This window comes from Pongo pygmaeus, chromosome 5 (genome assembly GCF_028885625.2).
Source record: "Pongo pygmaeus isolate AG05252 chromosome 5, NHGRI_mPonPyg2-v2.0_pri, whole genome shotgun sequence".
Classification (NCBI taxonomy): Eukaryota; Metazoa; Chordata; class Mammalia; order Primates; family Hominidae; genus Pongo; species Pongo pygmaeus.
In genome coordinates this window covers 167217714-167238593 of record NC_072378.2, presented here as the reverse complement: position 1 = coordinate 167238593, position 20880 = coordinate 167217714, and the positions used below count along the sequence as shown (strand labels likewise).

At 51.3% G+C, this 20880-nt stretch overlaps 1 protein-coding gene across 4 annotated transcripts in view; it reads left to right on the top strand.

Moving 5' to 3' along the window:
- Nucleotides 1-20880, top strand: part of RPS6KA2 (ribosomal protein S6 kinase A2) — a 444300-nt gene that overhangs the window by 356346 nt on the left and 67074 nt on the right. For all 4 annotated transcript variants that reach the window (XM_054491090.2, XM_054491089.2, XM_054491092.2 and 1 more), the window contains 6 exons: nucleotides 753-832; nucleotides 4468-4574; nucleotides 8160-8197; nucleotides 10300-10442; nucleotides 18260-18330; nucleotides 20075-20163. In XM_054491090.2, the coding sequence (XP_054347065.1) occupies nucleotides 753-832; nucleotides 4468-4574; nucleotides 8160-8197; nucleotides 10300-10442; nucleotides 18260-18330; nucleotides 20075-20163 (528 nt within the window). The remainder of the gene's footprint in view (nucleotides 1-752; nucleotides 833-4467; nucleotides 4575-8159; nucleotides 8198-10299; nucleotides 10443-18259; nucleotides 18331-20074; nucleotides 20164-20880) is intronic.

The window sequence follows — 20880 nt, the reverse complement described above, 5'->3', positions numbered from 1 at the left end:
TTTGTAGATAAAATAGACGCCACGCGGTGCCTCACCAGTGCCGCTGCAGCAACCATCGTCACAGCGGCGATGGTGACGGGCTTCTCTAGACCCTCCCATGCTCATGCGCCCGCTCAACAGAGGCAGGCCCTTGCTGAGTGTGGGCAGGAGCTGTGTAGCCTGCCTGTGGCCTGAAACAGAAAGTCTGCAGTTGTAGCTCACAGTGACCAGACCTAGGACGTGAGCCCCATTGTTGATGTACAAATAACTGGGCTGACCCATCACCAGAACTGCCTCAAGAGAGGAAGGCAAGCGGGGGGTTCCCTGGTACCAGAGTGGAGTTCTGTAGGAAGAAGGCACTTCCATAGGACGGAAAGGACATGTCCTCCAAACCCACCAGAGCCATCTTCAGGCTGCTCACTAATGCATTACGACAAAAGCCAGCAATGATACCAGCTTGAATATGCACAGCTTTCTCCCCGTGTATCTTTCAATTCCTTTGCGATTAAAAAAGGGAAGGAGGGGAGAGAAAAGAAAGATGAAAGAAATCTCAAGGCCCCCTAACAACAGTGAGAGAGGGGCAGTGCTCACAGTTTCAGACCCCCTCTGCCGGGTGCTGCCCCTCTGAGCTGGTCACCAGCCGGGGTCCTGCCGTTCCTCAAGTGGCTCAGCCTCCCGGAGTAAGCAGCACCATGAGCAGGGAGAAGCCAGAGAGCGCTGTCGTCACAGGACATTCGACAAGCTGTCAAAATGCGGGTCTCTGTCCCCCACAGCCTTTCAGACAGAAGGAAAGCTCTACCTGATCCTGGACTTCCTGCGGGGAGGGGACCTCTTCACCCGGCTCTCCAAAGAGGTGAGCAGCCGCCGCATCACACAGGAGGGCGGGCAGGAGCTTCCGTTTGGGACTCAAGGGAAGGAGGGGTGGAGAGCACTGAGAGGACGTGAGCATGTACGAGAGTGCGTGTGTGTGGGGGGGTGTGCATGTGTGTGTGCAAGAGTGCGTGTGTGGGAGGGGTGTACATGTGTGAGTGTGTGCAAGTGTGCACGATGTGTGGTGTGGGGGGTGTGAGACTGCATGTGCATGTGCGGGGTTTGCATGGGGGATGTGTGAGTGCGTGTGCGTGATGTGTGGGGTGTGCGTGTGTTGGAGTGCGTGTGTGGGGGATGTGTGCCTGGTGTTTGGGGTTGTGTGTGCGTGGTGTGTGGGAATGTGAGTGTGTGTGCATGTGTGGGGTGTGCATGTGTCATGTGTGATAAGTGTGTGGTATATGTGTGATGTGTGCTGTGTGTCTATGTCAGGTGTGTGATTTGTGGTGTATGTGATGTGTGCTATGTGTGATGGTGTGTGTACTATGTTTATATGTGGGGGTGCGTTTGGCATGCTGTGTGCATGTGTGGGGTTGGTGTGTGTGGTGTGTGCTATGTGTGGGGTGCGTGGTGTGCTTTGTGCATGTGTGCATATGCAGGGTGTGTATATGTGTGGGGTGTGTATGTGTGTGGGTGTGTGTGTGCTATATGTGGTATGTGTGGTATGTGCTTTGTGTGGTGTGGGATGTCTGTGTGTTTGACATCCTGTGTGCCTATGTAGGGTGTGTGTATGTATGAGCTGTGTGTGTGTGCTGTATGTGGTATGTGTGGTGTGTGCTATGTGTGATGCGGGGTGGGTGTGTGTGTGTGTTTGGTGTGCTGTGTGCATGTGTAGGGTGTGTGTGTGTTGGTGTGTGTGTATGCTGTATGTGTTATGTGTGGTGTATGCTATGTGTGATGTGGGGTGGGCGTGTGTGTGTGTGTGTGTGTGTGTGTGTGTTTGGTGTGCTGTGTGCATTGCTGGTTGGTTCTAAGGCAGCTGCACAAGTGGCCCTAGCAATCGTCCCAGGTGGCCCTGGCAGCGCCCCTGCAGCTCCGGGACCATAAGTCATGCTGTTGACCTCCCAGCTAGCGCAGATGGAAGGTGCAGGTCGGTGGGTAGGAGCGGCTGGGAAAGACTCTCACAGGGTCTCACTTTTCATCCTGGGAAGAGGGAGGGAAGAGGGAGGTACTGCTAAGCCGGCCACACATTGGGGCTGTTCGGGAGCATCGGGTGTGGTTTTCGCACACCACCTTTGTCTCACAACCGCTACTGCATGCCCCAGGGCTTCTCCTTGACCTCCAGTGCCTTAGATAGGAACTCTCCGGGATGCAACTTCACCACACCCTGAGAGCCCCGTGGCCCTGATTGACATGAAAAGCACCCCGCTTCATGGGATGGCAAAAGGCAGATTCTGCCCATGGCAGTGCCAGTGCCAGGCTTTCCGTTCTGATGATCCTGCTTGTTCATCTCTTATACAAAGGAGGAGTGGCCGAGGTGCTTTCACAGCAACAGTGGCCTTCACACCCCCCACTCCCTTTTCCCCACCTTCCCCCTTTTCAGCAGGAGACCCTGCTATCTTGCACAAAGCCCCAGATGAACAGTAAACCAAGGCAGAGCTGCTCCTGAACCGGGCGCAAAGGGTCCCAGAGACCGCAGCTGCCCTGTCCCTCTGCGTCCAGCGGTCCCTTGGGCAGTGGTGCACGTTTCTGTGGGGCTCCTTGCATGGAGGAAAAACAGTGGGCCGGGAGAACCTGATCCAAGCTCTACACAAAGCCCTTTGGGAACTGGCGTCTGGCCCCTTCCTGTGCCGCCTGCTGTGTGGCCACTTCCAAAGATGCTGGAGCCTGGCGTCTGCCCATTCCTCGTGTGGTATCATCTGTTGGTTTGTCCGCTCCCCTCTTATCCACAGGGAGTCAGTCCATTTGGGGTCTGGTTTTGTCCAGCAGCTGCTATGACACACCTGTGGTTGGGCTCCCTGACCAAAAAGACAACAGTACTCAGCAAAAAGCCCTGCAACTCCCCACGTGGGAACGTGTGTCTCTCCTGAGGGCCTTCATTTCAGAGTAGGAGAAAAGCTGTCCAGGGCGGGCACCACAGATTCATGGGGTTGCTGGGAACCTGCGGAAAGTCTTTTCCTTGGGTCCTCATTCGGCAAGTACGGGGCCCAGCATCTTATGGGGACCGTCGCTGTGCCAGCAAACCTGCAGAACTCACACCGTGAGGTGCTTCCTTTCTATGGAGAAACTTCCTGCTATTGTCCTTGGGGGTTACACTAAGAGCTAGGGGAGTGGAAAGACAGGTTTGCCTCTGAGCCCTAAATTGTACACACAACCCATGGTGGGCCACATGTGGATATGTCAAGTCAGAGGAAAGAACCAGGCCACTAGCAGAACGTGCTGTTAGTCAGTCCACTGAGCACATTAACCAATCTAGAAAAGAAACATACATCCGGGAAAGGCGCTGGCCAAGCATGGAACGGAGGACGGGGACTCGGAGGGCCGGTGGGTGGCTGGCACCCACTGGTCACTGTCGGGATGCGGAGCCTGCATGTCCAGCCCTGTGGAAGAACCCCCTGTGTGAACCAGGTGCCCAGCTGTCGGCCTGACGCCACTCACCGTTCAGGTCCCCTGGCTGCCCTTCTCCTAATTTTGTGTTTGCCAGGAAGCCTTCTGGCTGCGTGCTGATTTTTCACGTCTGCTTACCGGAGAGAATTCAGTAATCATGTGGACTTGTAGTCTCCGTAACGTTGATTTCTCCTGACGAATATAGAAAATGGCTTGTGGTCATGATTTTGCTTCCTCTTAAGGGGGTCTACAAAAACTATGTGCTGATTCTAACAAGTCAGGGGTGGGGATGAGTCATTATGGGACGATGGCTTTGGAGTCTGTTGGGCTCCGAGGCTTCATGCATATTTCGGCTGGCCTGAGTGAGCCCCCGGTACATGGACACTTAGGCCATCCCTGCCTGGTCACCTCCCAGCCCTGAGCTATCCCAGCTACATGGGATCCCAGAATGTGGCTGCCCACCCCAACACCCGGAAACCCCTCCCCATCCCGCCCCCTCGGCTTGGGGCACCCATAGCCGACTCTGCACCACCTGTGGGTGATCTTTGGTAGAACTAATCCCACTTTGGGTTGACAGCAGGTTACGTAGGCTACTAGTTTGCATCAGCCCAAGGAGTGGAGATAGATAATCCGTGGGGAAAGAATGATATTTGAGACCCATTTTCAGTCACCTCATCAAGCCCTCACAGAGTCTTACTTGTATTAAATTTGTTATGAATTCGCATCAGCAGCACTCATATTAGAATGTAAACCCAGAAACCTACTCCAGAGCCAAATGATTTGCAGGGGTGAGAAGGACACAGAGAGGAGAGGCTGAATCTCAGCACCCCACTCTCAAGGCAGCATGAGTCACCTTTGCAGGAAGCCCTTGTCTCCATCCACTGATCTTAAAACTGCAGAGGGAACTCACTTTTCCATGAGAAGAGTCAGAAAACCACTCTGGGGGGCCATAGCGTTCCACAGAGCAAACCGACCCCAGTGTGGACTCTCAGTCTCCCTGGCAGAGTTCTTTAAAACACACCAGCCATAAAACAAGTTAAACGTTTTTTTTTGTTTTTTTTTTTTTCTTACTAGGTCATGTTCACCGAGGAGGATGTCAAGTTCTACCTGGCTGAGCTGGCCTTGGCTTTAGATCATCTCCACAGCCTGGGGATCATCTACAGAGATCTGAAGCCCGAGAAGTAAGTGAGAAAAAACTAGGGCTGACTTCCCCACGCCCATCAGCTCCGTGTGTTTTGCTGGCCCATGTTGGTAGCCACTGCTAGATATTTATTTCCTAAATGAGGACGTATCAGAGAGCAGGCTGGGGAGACTCTTGTGCCCGCAGGACCGGCTCAGGCATCAGGTACCCAGATGCAAGTGTGGCCTTGCTGATTTGCATAGGAAACGCCCAGGCCCATTCTCAACTGACGCTCATAACGCCTGAGGGAGGCCAGGCTCAGGTGCATGTCTGTGACGCTTGGGAAGCCGGAGCTGGGGAGGGGCACGTCCATGACCCGGGGAGGGGCACGCCCATGACCCTGACCCACATTCCTGCCCTCTCTCCTGGGTGAGGCTCATCTGGCCATTGGGGACCATCTCAAACATGGCTGCCTCCAGGGCAGTTTCTCCTCCTCTCTCATCTCTTCCCTACTGTCCTCCAGATTCAGGAAGCCCTTTCATCTACTTCAGCAAACCCCAGGAATGTGGTCAATGAACCTCTACTCGGTTACCTGTCGGCCCCCAGTCAGAACAGCTCTCCCAAGAACTTACCTAAAAGACAACGGCCCCAGAATTCTCAGGCCCAGAGTCCACTGAGATTTGTATATCCTTGGCAGTGGTGACCTGTGAGGCTATTATTTCTAGGATATTTTGCTAATCTATTCTAAATTTTTGAACACTAAATTCCGTCCAAAATAATAGTTTTCCCATTTTCATTTTGTTGTTGTTGTTTTTACATTTTCTTTGTAGACCTGACACATAACTAGGAGTGATCCACTTAGAAAAGAAGAGATTTGGAGGATGGTATTTTAGGTTGAGTTGACCTCAGCAGTATCCCTGAGGTGAAGTAGCTGATTATCTCACTCACTATTCCCTGCCCTGAGGGGCCAATTAATGCTACCCACCCAGACCAGGGCCCACAGCCGCCCCTAGATGAGGCATCACCTGTGGCCTCGTGGGACCGACCAGCCTAGGGTACCACCAGGCAGCCCCACGCCTGTGAGCTAAGACCAAGGGGGCCCTGGGGTCTGCAAACGCGTCCCAGTTGCCACTCCACATTCCTGCCCTGTCACCTGCATGGAACTGAGAAAAGACAAGCCCTGCTCTGAAGCTGGTGTTGTTAGATGCAGCTATCATTTATAGGAAACAGCTGGGTTTACCCAGAAACCAGGACACATCCCATATCCACTGCAGGATGTAAAATGCATTTGCCCATGTGCTTGATATCTGACTTCACCACCAGTCCGTGGAACACCACAGGCACACATATGAGTTGAATACGTGTGTAAATACAGCTGGAGCATCCTTCATCCGAATCTGAAATGCTCCAAAATCCAAAACTTTTTGAGCCCCAATGTTACACCCCCCAGTGGAAAACTCCACGCATAAGCACTTAACACAAACGTGGTTTCACACACAAAATTCTTTAAAATATTCTATAAATTAGCTCCAGGTGATGTGTAGAAGGTATATATGAAACATAAATGAATTTTATGTTCAGATTTGTGGCCCATCTCCAAGATACCTCATTATATATAAGTAAATATTCCAAAATCCTCAAATCCTAAACACTTCTGGTTTCAGGCATTTCAGATAAGCGATGCTCAACGTAGAATCAAAAAAGACTTTATCCAGAGTAATCCCACGAAGAGAGCAGCCTCCGCAGCTGCTGTCTCCCCACACGAGCAGCAGCACGAGGCCAGATTTCCATTTCTAAGTGGGTCTGACCTAGAACCCCGTGGTGCTCTGAGCCCTGGGAGTCCCCTTTCGCACCTCCCTAATTGGGAGGTGATTGCAGAGCCTGGCCTCTCACCTTGGGTCGTTGTCAAGGTCATCCCAGAAGTTAACCTCGTGTTAATTACCCTCTAAGTCGGAGTGCCGTGTTGTGAGTCTGTGTGGACGTTTGCCACTCCTCGTCCTCCCGTGGCCCTGGCTGTTGATGCCTGTGTGTTAGACGCACACCCCGTGCCTCCACTCAGGCCGGGAGTGCCGGTTCTCGTTGCTCCTGAAGGTCAGCGTGATCCTTACAGCTAAAAATAGCCTTATTTAATTGTAAGCTTGAAGGAAAAGGTGGTGTTGTTCAATTAGAATTATTAGGGAATTAATCTTGAAAGGTGCTTAATTCTGGGCAAAGATTGAATATGCCCAAAAGGCAAAGATGAAAACATTTGCCTTGTTCATTATAAATTGTCATCTTAATTATATGCTGTAACTTTTCCTTCCCATTTCCAGAAAATAGTAGGTTTTTTTTTTTTAACTCCGTGGCAGATATTTTTAATTGTAGAAAAATACACATGACTTTTACAGTTTTCACCACGTTTAAGTGCCCAGTTCAGTGGCATTAAGCACATCCCCATTGCTGGGCCACCAACCCCACCGTCCATCTCCAGAACTGTTTCATCTTGCAGAACTAAAGCTCTGTCCCCCTGCACAGTAGCTCCCCAGCCCCCGGCACCCGCCATCTACTTTCCATCTCTGTAACTCTGGCTCCTCTAGGGACCATACATTTTATATTTGTAAAATCATATAATACCTGTCATTTTGGGACGGGCTTATTTAATCGAGCATAATGTCCTCCGGGCTCCTCTGTGCTGTAGCGAGTCAGGCTTTCCTTCCTTTCACAGGTTTCTATAAAGGTATCACAGATTAATCCTCCAAGCCTTGCCTTTGTTTCTTTCCAGCCCACTTCCTGGTTTCTTTAGAGCTAGGCTGGTACCTCCCAGCATCTGGAAGAACAGGATTTAATTACAGCCAAATAAATAAATGGGGAAAGTTTGGGGCCACAGGTGTGTCAAGGTATCACAGCCCAGACTCCAGCCTGATGTTCAGGGAAGAACCCAGCCCTTTACGGACTCCGCCTCCATTCTCTATGCAGGGTTCACCCCACGGCAGTATACCTGGGAGGAGCAAAGGCAACTGTCACGTCTGGCACATGGTGTGACAAGGGCTTGGCGGAGAACAAGACAGGGACCCAGTGGCCCTCAGGGGTGCCGAGCCAGGAGCAGGTCTCATTACAAGATGTACCTGCTGAAGCCCGAAGCTCCTCAATGCCATGGCGCCCGCTTGTGCAGGCCTCACCTGGGTGGGTCTCGAGAGCCAGGGCAGGGCTCAGGGGAGGATACATGGGAGAAGAAAGGGGTCTTTGGACATCAAGGGCATCCCAAGTGCAGAAACATTCCATCTGCGAGGCTCTGGGTCTCCACAGGCCATGGCAGTCCCAGGACGCTCTCCACCTGTGCTTTGTGCACAGCGGTCTGGAGGGCTCCCAGACCTTCCCTGGGGACCCACGAAGATCTAAAGCCAGCAGTCCTCCAGCTGCACGAACACACATCCCTTTTTCCAGGAGGTGTGGCACCAAATGCTTTCTCAAGCTGGGAGCTGTGGAGAAGCAAGGCAGGATGGGAAAGCCCACTGCACAAGCCGTGGGGACCTCCTGGGCCAGCTCCATCAGGGCTCCCTGAAAACGTCCGCCCCCAGCTACCCCACATCTCCCCTCTGAGCTCTGTATGCCCGTCAGCAGGCTGGGTCTCTTTCTAAAGCATCTGTTTTCTTTCCCTTTCTTTTAGCATCCTCCTGGATGAAGAGGGACATATTAAGATCACAGGTTTGTAAAAGATGGCAGGCCCCCTCCATGGCTTCATCTCAGCCCTGGTAACTTCGGGGACCACCTCAAAGCCCAAGCACTCTTATTTAGACTACCCTTCCCTTTGCCAGATGCTTGTTTCTGATTTGGCAGAATTTTCTATAGCTACAGACTGGTTATGGCATTGTACGTCTTCATAACGTCCAGAACCATGCAGCTTCCCGGTGGCCCCCTTCTTTTCCCTCTCCCCTGCCACGCTCTGTTTGCTGGGCTCCTTCAGCGTTGCTGAGTGTTTAGTTCAGGAGTCCCAGTGCCCAGTGCTGACCTTATGCAGACATCTGGAGTCTTGCTGGAGTGTGACCTGCAATGTGGGCCTTGCAGATGCCCAGTGCCAACCTGAGGGCAGACATCTGGAGTCTCGTTGGAGTGCGGCCTGCACAGCTGTCCTCACTGATGCTGTCCCTGCCTCCTCCTCACTCCCTGGACCGTGGTGGTGGCCACGTGACTGCCCTCTCTGTTTCCGTCTAAGCCCTGGCAGCCACCAGCAAGCTCAGTCAAACTGGCAACAGCTCCTCTAGTCTCAGGACACCCCATTTGTATTAGCTCCCTATTGCATCTGCAACAAAATGCCAGGAACATTGTGGCTTTAAACCACACAAACTTATCACCTGACAGGTCAGGAGGCCTTAAGTCTGAAATAAGTCTTCCAGGAACAAAATCAAGGTGTCGGCAGGGCTGCCTGCCTTTTGGGGGCCTCTAGAGGAGACTCCCTTGCTTAGCTTCTTCCAGCTAGTAGAAGCTGCCCGCAATCCTTGGCTGGGCCGCGTCCCCATGGTGGAAGCCAGCAGGCGGCATCTTCCAAGCTCTCTGCATCCTGCCTCCCTTCCTAACCTGAAGACCCTTGCAGTGGTGTTGGGCACACCCAGACATCCAGGGTCATCCTCCATCTCCAGATCCTCAGTGGCATCTGCAAAGTCCATGTATTAATCTGTTCTCAAAGTCCCCGTATTAGTCTGTTCTCACACTGCTAATAAAGACATACCCAAGGCTGGGTAATTTATAAAGGAAAGAGGTTTAAGGGACTCACAGTTCCACCTGGCTGGGGAGGCCTCAGCATCAAGGCAGAAGGGGAAGGAGGAGAAAAAGCACGTCTTACATGGCAGCAGGCAAAGAGAGAGAGTGTGCAGGAGAACTGCCCTGTATAAAACCATCAGATCTCGTGAGACTTACTCACTGTCACAGAATAGCACAGGAGAAACCTACCCCCATGATTCAGTTACTTCCCACTGTGTCCCTCCCACGACACGTGGGGATTCTTACAATTCAAGGTGAGATTTGGATGGGGACAGAGCCAAACCATATCAGTCCCTTCAGCCACATAAGGTGACCCATTCCCAGGCTCACGGGCAAGGACATGGCCTCTCTGGGCACTGCTACTCTACCCACTGGCTGGGCCTGCCTTGGCTCTATTTAGGCACGCTCTGTCACCCCCAAGACCTGCGGGCCCTGAGCCAATGCACTCTTGTTCTTTCCAGCCCTGGGGCCACTTCCTTCAGAAGCCCCTCCTTGCTCTGTGGCACCTGGAGACCGCTGTTCTTCCATCATAGCTCGGCCTCTGCTGCCCAGGCCTCCTCCACCTGTCTGTGCTCTCCACACCCTCGTGTTGTCAGGGCAGGGCAGGTTCGCCACACTCTGCCTTACCCTTGGCTCCCCGGCAGCCAGAGCCCCCTTCCCGGTAGCTGTCAGACACACACCTGCCCTCCACCGCAGGTCCCTCTGCCCTGCAACACCCCACCTCCACGTGCCTGTGAAAAAGGGCTGGGGGAGTTCCCGTCAGTGACTGAGAATCTGCTGTCTGGGTGATGTTCCAAGGCACTCCTGGGTGTGTACATTCATAAGGAACTCCTCACGCTTTGAGGATTTCGGCTTCAGGCACCGGCGGGCTTCGGGCACTGACGGGCTTCGGGAAGCGCTCATGTGGTCCCGCTTTTGCTGAGCAGGGCTCTGCTGCACCCACCTGGAGAGGGGGCAGAGCCCACAGAAGGATGCTGATGCCCACCTGCGCGGGGACCCCCGAACACACCCAGAGACTGAGGCAGTGTGTGTGCTGTGTTTGCATGTAGATTTCGGCCTGAGTAAGGAGGCCATTGACCACGACAAGAGAGCGTACTCCTTCTGCGGGACGATCGAGTACATGGCGCCCGAGGTGGTGAACCGGCGAGGACACACGCAGAGTGCCGACTGGTGGTCCTTCGGCGTGCTCATGGTGAGCCTGCCCTGACCCTCTTCCGTGCCACGGCAGCTGTTCCCCACGTGGACCCCTGTCCCCAGGTTGGTTCAGAGGTCCTGAAATGCGGAAGAAGGCAGTGCCTGAGGGCTTGGGACACGTGGCAAGTGTCCAGGCCAAGCATTTCCTGGCAGCCTCCTCCCCATCCCACGTCCCCCCCATCAGAAAGTGGGGCTGGGATGCAAACGAGAACACAGAAACGCAGACGTGGGAGGAGTCGAACCCTCTTTATGCTTTGTGCTCTTCGGGCTTAGCATGATGATTACAAGAGATGCCATGATATTCGAATTAAAGTATTTTTCTTATTTAAACACAAAATCCTTGCGCTTAGTTACAAACTGAGATGTACATGGAGTTAGGCATTTTTGCATCAGCGTCTGGAAAGGTGAATTGTCTCTGTCACGTTTTCACAGGCAGAGTGCTTAACAGAACCCAGTTTGGACTGGGTCTTCTCTGCCCTAGGAGCTGTGTGGGCTCCTTTCCCAATCTTCAGAGGACCCTCCCTCCCTCCCCCAATCCCTCCCTCCCCCAATCCCAACCTCCCAGCTAGGCAGGGGGCTCGTGACCTCAGGGTGGAGCAGGCGTGCAGTGAGTGCTCTGGAATCTGACCTGGATGACAATGGGGTTGTGGCATTTCAGGGGTATCCCGCCCTCCGGCCTGTGCATCACACACAGGAGGAAACTGAGGCCATGAGCACTTTAGGAGATGGGATGAAGGTTGCTCCGCTGGCGTGTGGCGGAACTGTGTGCCTGCCAAACCCAGTTCCCTTCAGACTTTAGACCGCCTCTCCTCCCACCACACCCCACTCCTCGTCCCCTTGCTAGGAAACCTCAGGGCTGAGTCCTGCGGTGTCGCCTGGGGAACCCCCGGCTGGTGCCCAGCGCCTCGCTGGTCCTTTGCCACTTGGGTCACTGCAGCACTCTCTAGGCTCCGGCCTCGGCCCCGGGAGCTCACAGACCCTGGCTGTGTCCCACGTGCCTGCACGGGCTGCTCACCTCTCCCCGAGGGGCAGACATACATTAGACCAGCTCCGGAGATGGGTGTCCACAGCCTAACCCAGAAAGCCAACTCGCAGTCAGAGATGCCCGCATCACGTTTGTGGCTGCTCCTGCCTGTGGAAGCCCCTTCCGTCCCTGGTCATTCCTGCCTGTAAAGTGCGTCACAACACAGACAGTCGTGCAGTTCAACACGTGCACACAGGCATGACGCTTGAGAGAATGCCTGCGGCAAAGCAAGGAGCCCACGAGCTCAGCCAAGAGGATGATGCTGCTGATTTATTTTTTATTATTATTCAGACCTTCAGTGGCACTGGCTAAGGGGCAGGTCCTCTCCATTCGGAGACCACCAAGCTAAGTCCCCCACAGTCACCTCTGAGACCACCTCTGCTTTCATGTCCATGTGGAGACCACCGAGCTAAGTCCCCCACCATCATCTGAGACCACCTCTGTTTTCCTTCCGCTGAAAGAGGTTTTCTTTAGATACGTCAGTGAGGCAGGTTCGCTTTGCTGTCTTGGAGGTGATTTCTGCCTCGATAGGTCCACTCCCTTCCACATATGTGGGTTTCCTGTGTGACCCTGGCTGGTGAGTGGTGGGTGAGGGCAGCGGGGATAGCCTTGTGGAGACCTCGCACGCTGGTGCAGGTTTTGCCGGTGCAGGGAAGTCTGACATTGCCTTTGCCGATGCTGGGCTACAGGTCCAAGCTTATAGTCTGTGGCTTCAGGAGAGATTCCAGTTCTTAAACCCCCTCCTGAGAACCCCATATTCCCCCAGAGAGCAGGGCTGGCCACGCTGTACATCCAGGCTCCCTGAAAGGGCTCCTGGCATCCTTCTGTCTCTGGGTCCTATCCTGTAACTCTGGGCTCACAAGTGGCCCATACAGCAGTGCTGCAGGCCAGCCTTTGTGTAATGAACAAGGTCATAAAATGTTGCCACCTGGCTCTCAGGTGAACCAATGTTTAAAAAGAATGAGAGGCCAGGCTGGAGTGGAGAGGAGTAACTTAGCACAGAAAAGCGCAGCCAAAACACCACATATAAGTCAAAACCAACTGGACTTAGTTTTGTGAGGTTTCTAGGGGGACAGGGGAAGGGGAGATTTGATATTCTTCTGTTTCTTCTATTAAGGCAACAGATCATAAAACCTATCTCATAATATAAAATATATTTAATTTTTTTCTTTTTTTTTTTTTTTGAAATGGAGTCTCGTTCTGTCACCTAGGCTGGAGTGCAGTGGTGTGATCTCAGCTCACTGCAACCTCTGCCTCCTGGGTTCAAGCAATTCTCCTGCCTCAGCCTCCCAAGTAGCTGGGACTACAGGCACCCGCCACACCCAGCTAATTTTTTTTTTGTATTTTAGTAGAGACAGGATTTCATCGTGTTGCCCAGGCTGGTCTCGAACCCCCAAGCTCAGGCAATCTGCCAGCCTCGGCCTCCAGAAGTGCTAGGATTACAGGCATGAGCCACCACGCCCAGTTCTTCTGGTCTTAATCACTGCAAATTTAAAAAACAAATGGAGAAGCTGAAAGGATTAAAAAAATAGAACAGAAAAGACATAAGAGGAATGATCCAAAGATGGAGACACGGGGAGGTGCCAGAAGAAGAGGAAATGAGACCATGTTGGGCTTGCCTTGCTCCAGCAAACTCCCCCCGGTCGCCTTCCACCATCAGCCCTAAGACAGAAGCACCACTCCCAGTGGCCTTTGCTGGCCCTGGCAGGGTTGGTGGCTCTGGCTTCGGTGTCTTCTCAGCACTCCTGGCTTGCCACTGCTCTAACATCTGCCATCTTTTATCGTCATTGTCTGTCTTTGTGAGTGTATCCTGTCACGTGGAGTTTCTTAAACACCAGTCACCTTACCCAAGATGCCCCAGCACAGATAAAAGTGCCTGCCCCCGGCCAGGCCTCCAAGGGACCCATGAGGGAGTGAAGACACCAGGGTGGAAGCAGAGAGGCACTCACACCCAGACCCAGTGCCCGGCAGCCTTCACCCATCCTGGAGTCCCCACCCTCCCTGTCCCTAGAGTGTGAAGAAGATGACATTGAGAGCTTCTGAAGGAGGCCTGGCCCAGCATTGCCTGGCACGTCAACACACCAGGCACTCTCCTCCCACGTGCCTCCCTGGGCACAGGACATTTCTTACTGAATTGTTCACTTGTTTGCTGGGATCGACCCACATTCAATGTCTCGTGACAGCTGGGGAAGGGGTCCGGCTCCAGAACTGCTGTGTCACTCTCGAGCCCAAGGCAGGGCTGGCTGTTGCAGTGGTGACCACAAGCTAAGGCTGCCTGGCCATCTTCACATTTGATCTCAACCCGACAATCTCCAAGCCAGGCAGGAAAGACTTTATTCTTTCTGTGCACAAAAATGAAAACTAAAGCTCAAAGAGCCTAAGTGTTGGGCTCAAGATCACATAATAGTCCCAGAAACACATTCTCATTTAGTCCCGCCCACCCACGTGGTGACTGGCTGCACACAGGCAAAGGTCTTGACTGTGGAGGCCCCACGCTTCCCACACGTCCGTGGGTGGCATCAGAAATGACTTCTGAATTCTCATTTGCAGCTAAGAGATGGGCCTCGGGTGACCTTTGAAGTCGTATCTTACCCAAACCTTGTAAACGGATCGGTGCAGAGCTGTTTTGCACGTGAGGGGCCTTGTTTTAAACGAAGGCTGAGACCGTGGAGGCCACGTGCCGAGGGAGTGGTCCTCATGTGTGGGCGACCGTCCGTTCCCTGGAGATGGATGTGTGCTGGCATCTCTTCCCGAGGAGCAGCATCCACAAGTGCCCTCCCCAGACCTGGAAGGAAGGATGCCTGTGCCAGGGGCGGGAAGTCAGTGTCCCTGAATAAAATTCCGTGTCTGAAATTAGGAGCTGGTACCTGGAGAAGAATGTGCAAACCTGGTGGCTGGCTGTGTGGTGACATTTGTAGAATTTCCAGCACTCCTCTACGCCAGGCTGGAGCCAGTTTCTAGAAGGATATTTGGGCTGTGTTTTGTAAGCATCCAAAGCATCTCTTGAGCACTCTGGTTTCGTGAGACCACTTTATCCTTCTCCCATTTCTTAACCACAGGCATGGAATGTTCTGGACACCCCTCCTCAGGTGCCATGTGATGTTTCCTTATGTCACCATAGCAAACATGGATGATTCTGAGCTCAGGCTCTGCTGCTTGCAGCTGGACCATTCATCTGTAGACGGTCGTGAGGAACGGCACCTTCCAAGGCTGTTTTGAGACTGAGATTCTTGGCACTCGGGTTTGAGTGCAGCACACGGAGCGAGAGCAGCTCGGATTAGAGGGCATGTGTCTGTGCATGCGGAGACCTCCACACATGGGCATGGATCAACACAGCTCTCCGAGACCCAGCCCCTCCATACCCTGCAAAGCCAGGCCCTCTACCACTTCAAGTCATCCATCTCAGGGCAGGGCTTGTCCTTGCCTGTTTTCAGATTAAAATGTTAGCTTGCTTTTGGTGCCCTTTTAAGAATGGTGATCGGCCAAGTAAACTTGAAATCAAGGCTTCTGTCACCAAAGGTCTCCCCAGAGTCTTCTCCTTCCCCTGCCCCCAGTACCACTGGCGTCCATGAGGCGCATCCTGCCTGTGCCAGGGCCACCACTCTTTCCAGGTTCCTTAGCTGTCCCTTTAGACAGGGCTTCTCAGCCAGCACTGTTGAGGTCGGGACTGGACACTTCCTTGTTGTGGGGCGCCCTGTGTGTCATAGGATGTTTAGCAGCATCTGTGCCTCCCTCAATGGACACCTATAGCACCGGGGCCCCCCGACGTGACAGCCAGAAATGTCTCTAGCCATTAGGAAATGTCCCCTGGCAGGCAACGGTGAACCCAGTTGAGAAGCACTGCGTTACGTCTGTCCAATTACCTTCCCAGAAGCATTGGGCCTGCACCCGGTGGAGCTTTGGCTGCATCTCCTTGAGCTCCTCTGTTCCTGTCTGCAGCCTGGTCTCGGTGCCAACTACGAAAGAATCCTTTGGAGTGCCCTCCCTCCCCCGGTGTGTGTACTTGACTGTGGGACCCCAAGATGAACCTCGGCTTTTCTCAGCTCACCCCGGAAGCCTTGGCGAGCCTCAGTGCTGCTCAACAACACGGCAAAAGTCTTACTGTAAATAACGTCCCAAGAAACTCATCAGCAAAACCTGAGTCAGTAATGCTTCAGCACTGGAAAGTTCCCGGGCAGCTCCATTCAGAAGATTATACTGAAATGATCTCCCTTCTCCACAGAAAAGGGTGGATAAGGGGATGGGAAAGGCAGCAGAACCCCATGGCTGGTGGAGGCTGCAAAGTCCACATCTCCCCCTCAGCATCACCCCACCATCAGCAGCACCTTCATCACCAAGAAGCAGTTATTGAATATTCATGGGTGCTGTGCTGGGTGTTCTCTGGCTGAGTAGATGGTTGGGGACCTCTTACCATATGGATGGAGGAAGACGGGGACGAGGAGAGAGAAACAAAAAGCAGTGGACCCTGATCACAAGGGAATCATCTTCAAAAGCTAAAAAGAAATCACCAGACCAGGCGCGGTGGCTCACGCCTGTAATCCCAGCACTTTGGGAGGCCAAGGCGGGTGGATCACTTGAGGTCAGGAGTTCAAGACCAGCCTGGCCAACATGGTGAAACCCTGTCTCTACTAAAAAAAAAAATACAAAAATTAGCCACGCATGATGGCGCACGCCTGTAGTCCCAGCTACTCAGGAGGTGGAGACAGGAGAATCACTTGAACCCAGGAGGCGGAGGTTGCAGTGAGCCGAGATCATGCCATTGCACTCCAGCCTGGGCAACAGAGCGAGACTCCATCTCAAAAAAAAAAAAAAAGAAAAGAAAAGAAAAGAAAAAGAAATCACCAAACAAATGTATGCAAGATACCAGTCCATCAGCAAAAAATAAATCATACCCGGGCATCTGGACAGGCACCATTTGTGTAACAAGGATTAAACGGTGTGTGTGGGATGACAGCTTTTTCATTTCACGTAGCCAGAAGGCTTGTCCTTGGAAATGGGATTTCATAATGCTATTAATAGACTCAAGAAAGAAAGAAGAAAGAGCAGAATAGGAAAGGAGTTCCCTTTGCTAATACCATTCTATTCTGAGAGATATTTCAATGTGTATGATCAGCTTATAAACTTTCATCCTGTTTTACCAGACGAACAGCTTATCTGCCAGTCAGAGCATTCTGGCCTTTCCAGTTTAATTACACTTGTCTCTTTTTCAGCTCTCATCTGGACCCCCTTCCGCTTGCTTTTTATTACTTTTGTATTTATTGATTGCCTGCAGCCTGTCTGCTCTGAGTTCCCTGACTTACTCTGTGCACAGGATGGACAGCACATTTTAATGTGACAGAACAGGCTTCAAACATCAGAACTGGTGGAAGAGTTTCCTTTCTTTTATAATGTTGTTTTCAGAAAGCAGACTGGTAATATTAATAAAGCCTTAAATGCATTCATTTCTTTAAGATTATAATTTCACTCCTAGCAGCCTATCATAAGAATAAATCTTAGGAAATCATCTGTGCACATTTCAGTAGTACTTATAATAGCAGAAAATTGGAAATGTCCTAAGTGTACAGCAATAGATACACTCACTATTACATTTTGTCATATCCACGTTTGTTAAGTGATATTACAAAGATTTCATCATAACCATTGAAAGTTTTATATTATTCTGTGAAAAGTTAGTATACAAAATCTTATCTGTGTTTTTAAAACAAAAAACAGCTTGAAAAAAGTACTAGGAGGAACTAACAAATGTTAATTTTGGATATCTTTGGGTAATGGAATTCTGTGTGATTTTTTTTGGTCTTTCTACTTTGTGTATCTCCTGAGATTTTCAAACTGCAAAGGACGAATGCTGGAGGATGAATTCTAAAAGGGCAGAGACACACGCAGTAAAAAATAAAGATGAGAGAGAATTCAATAAGACCATGGAAACACCTGCTTCCCCGTAATTTAAACTGACTTGAAAGACACCGAGTAGGATTGATCCTTGGGCACATTCCACTTAGATTCAGGATCTTATTTTTATGAAAAGATTGGTTGCTGCTGCAGCCCTAGTTTCTTTTGTGAGAAGCGGTCAGCTGTGCTCTGATGAGACCATTCCAGGCCACTGCTTCCAGAGTGTGTGTAATCACCACTGCATGTGCCCAGGGGAGTTGGTGCAAGAAAGAAACTCATCTCAGAAAAGGCTGTACTCCGTTCCCTCCTTATCTCAAGTTCTGTCCTGGCAGGTGTCCAGTAATAACAAAATAAGGATGTAGAGTGCGGCAGCTGTATCTGAGAGGTTGCTGTGCCATATTGTCCTCGTCAGAGGCTAATGGCTGTGGTCAGGTCTATCTCGTGCTGGAAGCACTCTAGCCCCCGCCATCCTGGCATGCATGGGTGTTCAACACGAGCTAGCTATTCTCCTCCTCCGCCTCCTAGCTCATCCCTTCCACAACACCCGCCAGGGCAGGACAGGTTCCTAAACCACATGTAAGATGTGTTTGTCCAAACTGCCTGACCACAGGACCCTACTCTGCCTCTTTTCTCTGTCATACTCGGTGCCTGCTGGCCTGCTACAGAGTGTGATTATCTACCACATCTGTCATTTACCCGTCTCACTCACCGAATGGCAAGCTCTGCGAGGCAGTTTTAGTCACTGTTGTACCCCAAACACGTAGGCCAGTGGCTACATTTGACTGATGGAGATTTTGAATGAGGAAATGGACATGGTAGCAGGCTGCCCTGCTAGGGTGCTCTGCCATTAAGCCGGGTCCATCTGGATGAATAAACTCACTGTGCTCTGTGTTGCTCTGCAGTTCGAGATGCTCACGGGGTCCCTGCCGTTCCAGGGGAAGGACAGGAAGGAGACCATGGCTCTCATCCTCAAGTAAGTAGTGTGGGAGCCACCCCAGAGACCTGTGAGCACCTTCTGATATCAAGAGCTGCTGCCTCTGAACCCGGAACTGTGAAGTTTTGATTACATTGCTAGGCTTACAGTGCCAAAGTATTGTAAGCTGTTTTCTAAAAGTCACTGGTTTTACACAAAACGGTAGCGCTCTTCCACCAGTAGCAGTGGTAATAGGGTGCTGGGCATTCTAATGACAGTGGGTCAAGGGAGCAGTTGCTGGTTTGTCTCATCCTGCTGAGTGGTTCTGATGAACTCTTCTACCATAGATAGTTTTCCATCAGTAAGTCACTTAGCATGTGTAGTGGCTGGTTTTCAAGTGTGATGACTGGTGACCTCCCAGAAGTAAAGTATAGATGGAAGGAGACACAAGGCCTACAGGGCCTTGTCCGAAGAGACCAGAGCAGCCGGGGTCTCCTTTCCCTCCCCACCTGCTGACCCATTCATATAGCACTCCTGGTTGACCTTGGCAGGACTCAGTATCGTTTTACCATGTGACTGGATACAAACCATTTTCTGCTTAATTCTCATGAAAATTACTAAGCCAAGGTTTTGCTCTTGGACTGTAGGAAGAAGCCTGATCCCCATACCACCTTGCCATAGATAGCATCCTAAACGTGAGCAGACACTGCGGACCATCACTGTCCCAGAGCAGACGGAAGGAGGGCAGGAAACCGAGAGGCTGGGAGCCCCTAATCAGTTCCTTCCTAAGTGAGGCCACTCGGTGGAGGAGTCATAAAGCCGTTTGTCCTCATGAGCCACTCTTGCCAACTCTGCTTGCAAATGGACACGTAACTTTTATAAAATTGAGAATCACCTAAAATACCACCAGCTCGGATTTTGTAAGCTTGGTCCTTATGTAGATGGAAGGAGAGAGGGGAGTGAAGGAAACCCCATTGTGAGGGCCCTTTTGTAAAGCTAAGGAGTGTCTTTTTATTTAATCAGCCTTTTCCTCCATCGAGGGACCTTGAATTGCAGCAGACACTGAGAGCTGCAAGTCAGGACCTTCGCAGTGATTCTCATTGTTTGAATTTTAAGGGAGAACACGTTCTTTACTTTTTCTAAAGCTGGAATAATCCCTGACAGCAAGTCACGGGTGTGGCCTCAGGGCATTCCACTTGGGAGGGATGGAGAATTTCTGGAGGGGAGCACCAGGCTCTGTGCGTGGGGTTCTCAGTGTGCTTTGAGGACCCTGGTGGCCCTGAGACCCTCCCGGGGTTTGCAGGTCCTCCTCTCACAGGTTTTCTTCATAGCATCACAACAGACTGAGCACAGGGTCCAGCTGTCTCCTATGAGCCAGGAAGAGACCCACCAAAATGCAGAACAATGCCACTAAAGGCTTTTTTATATGTTTGTTTGAGAAAACATAGATAATTTCCATTAACAATGTTATTTATGTTAATGGGAGTGTTATTGTTTTTTAATGATTTTATTATTAATGTTTATTAATAAAAATTTATTAAACTTAATTAGGAAATGGAAATTATACGAATTTCTCACTTTACTTTCTACTGTGGTAAATATCACAGCTGTAACCCACATAAACATAAGCTCTTTGGTGTCCTCAGTAACTTTTAAAGCATAAAAGGGTCCTAAGACCCACGTGTTAGAGCACGGGCTGCTCTGGGTGACTGCGATTGAGGTCTCCGAATGCTGACTGGGGCCCTCTTTATAGCTTGTCCTTGTTCTCCTAAAATAGATCCTAAAATAGGATCTTGTTTTTCAGAGCCAAGCTGGGGATGCCGCAGTTCCTCAGTGGGGAGGCACAGAGTTTGCTGCGAGCTCTCTTCAAACGGAACCCTTGCAACCGGCTGGGTAAGATTCCCCGGGACACCCCACCACGGGAACGTGCAGGGCGCTGCCCCACGAGCTACAGTGGGGATGTGGAGGGCCACCCTCTTGCTCCGGCCCAGTGCCAACCAAGGTCACTCAAAACAGACCTCACCTAGAGGTTGAAATAGTACCAGTGCCATCTGAGCTCCAGGAAAAAAGGCCCCTTCACAGCTTCTAAAACACATAGTTGCTGCCAAAATACCATAAGCTCTTTTCTAGAAGCCACTGGTTTTACCCAAAATGGTAGTGTTCTTCTACCAATCTTACTTCCCTGAGTTTTGAAAGTCTCTAAGCTAAGGACAGAACCGTTGAAAAGCTGCTTCTGATTTAATTCTCCCTAAATTGAGAAACCTCCACATCTATTAAAATCAGGATCTACTTTAACATTAACTACTGATTGATTTTCTTTTTGTGTATGTCACAGTGTATTGAGGATTACTCCGTGGGCTGGGCTGGTCTTAGCGAGTGGGCGCGGCCGTATTGTCTCAGAGTCAGACAGCAGCAGGAGCAGGGTGTTTCCGGTTCAGACAGCAACCGGAGCAGGGTGTTTCCGGTTCAGGCAGCAGCAGGAGCAGGGTGTTTCAGGTTTAGACAGCAACTGGAGCAGGGTGTTTCCGGTTCAGACAGCAGCGGGAGCAGGGTGTTTCAGGTTATTTTAAGAAGAAAAACGAAAGGAACACATTAAATTCTGTTTTTTTA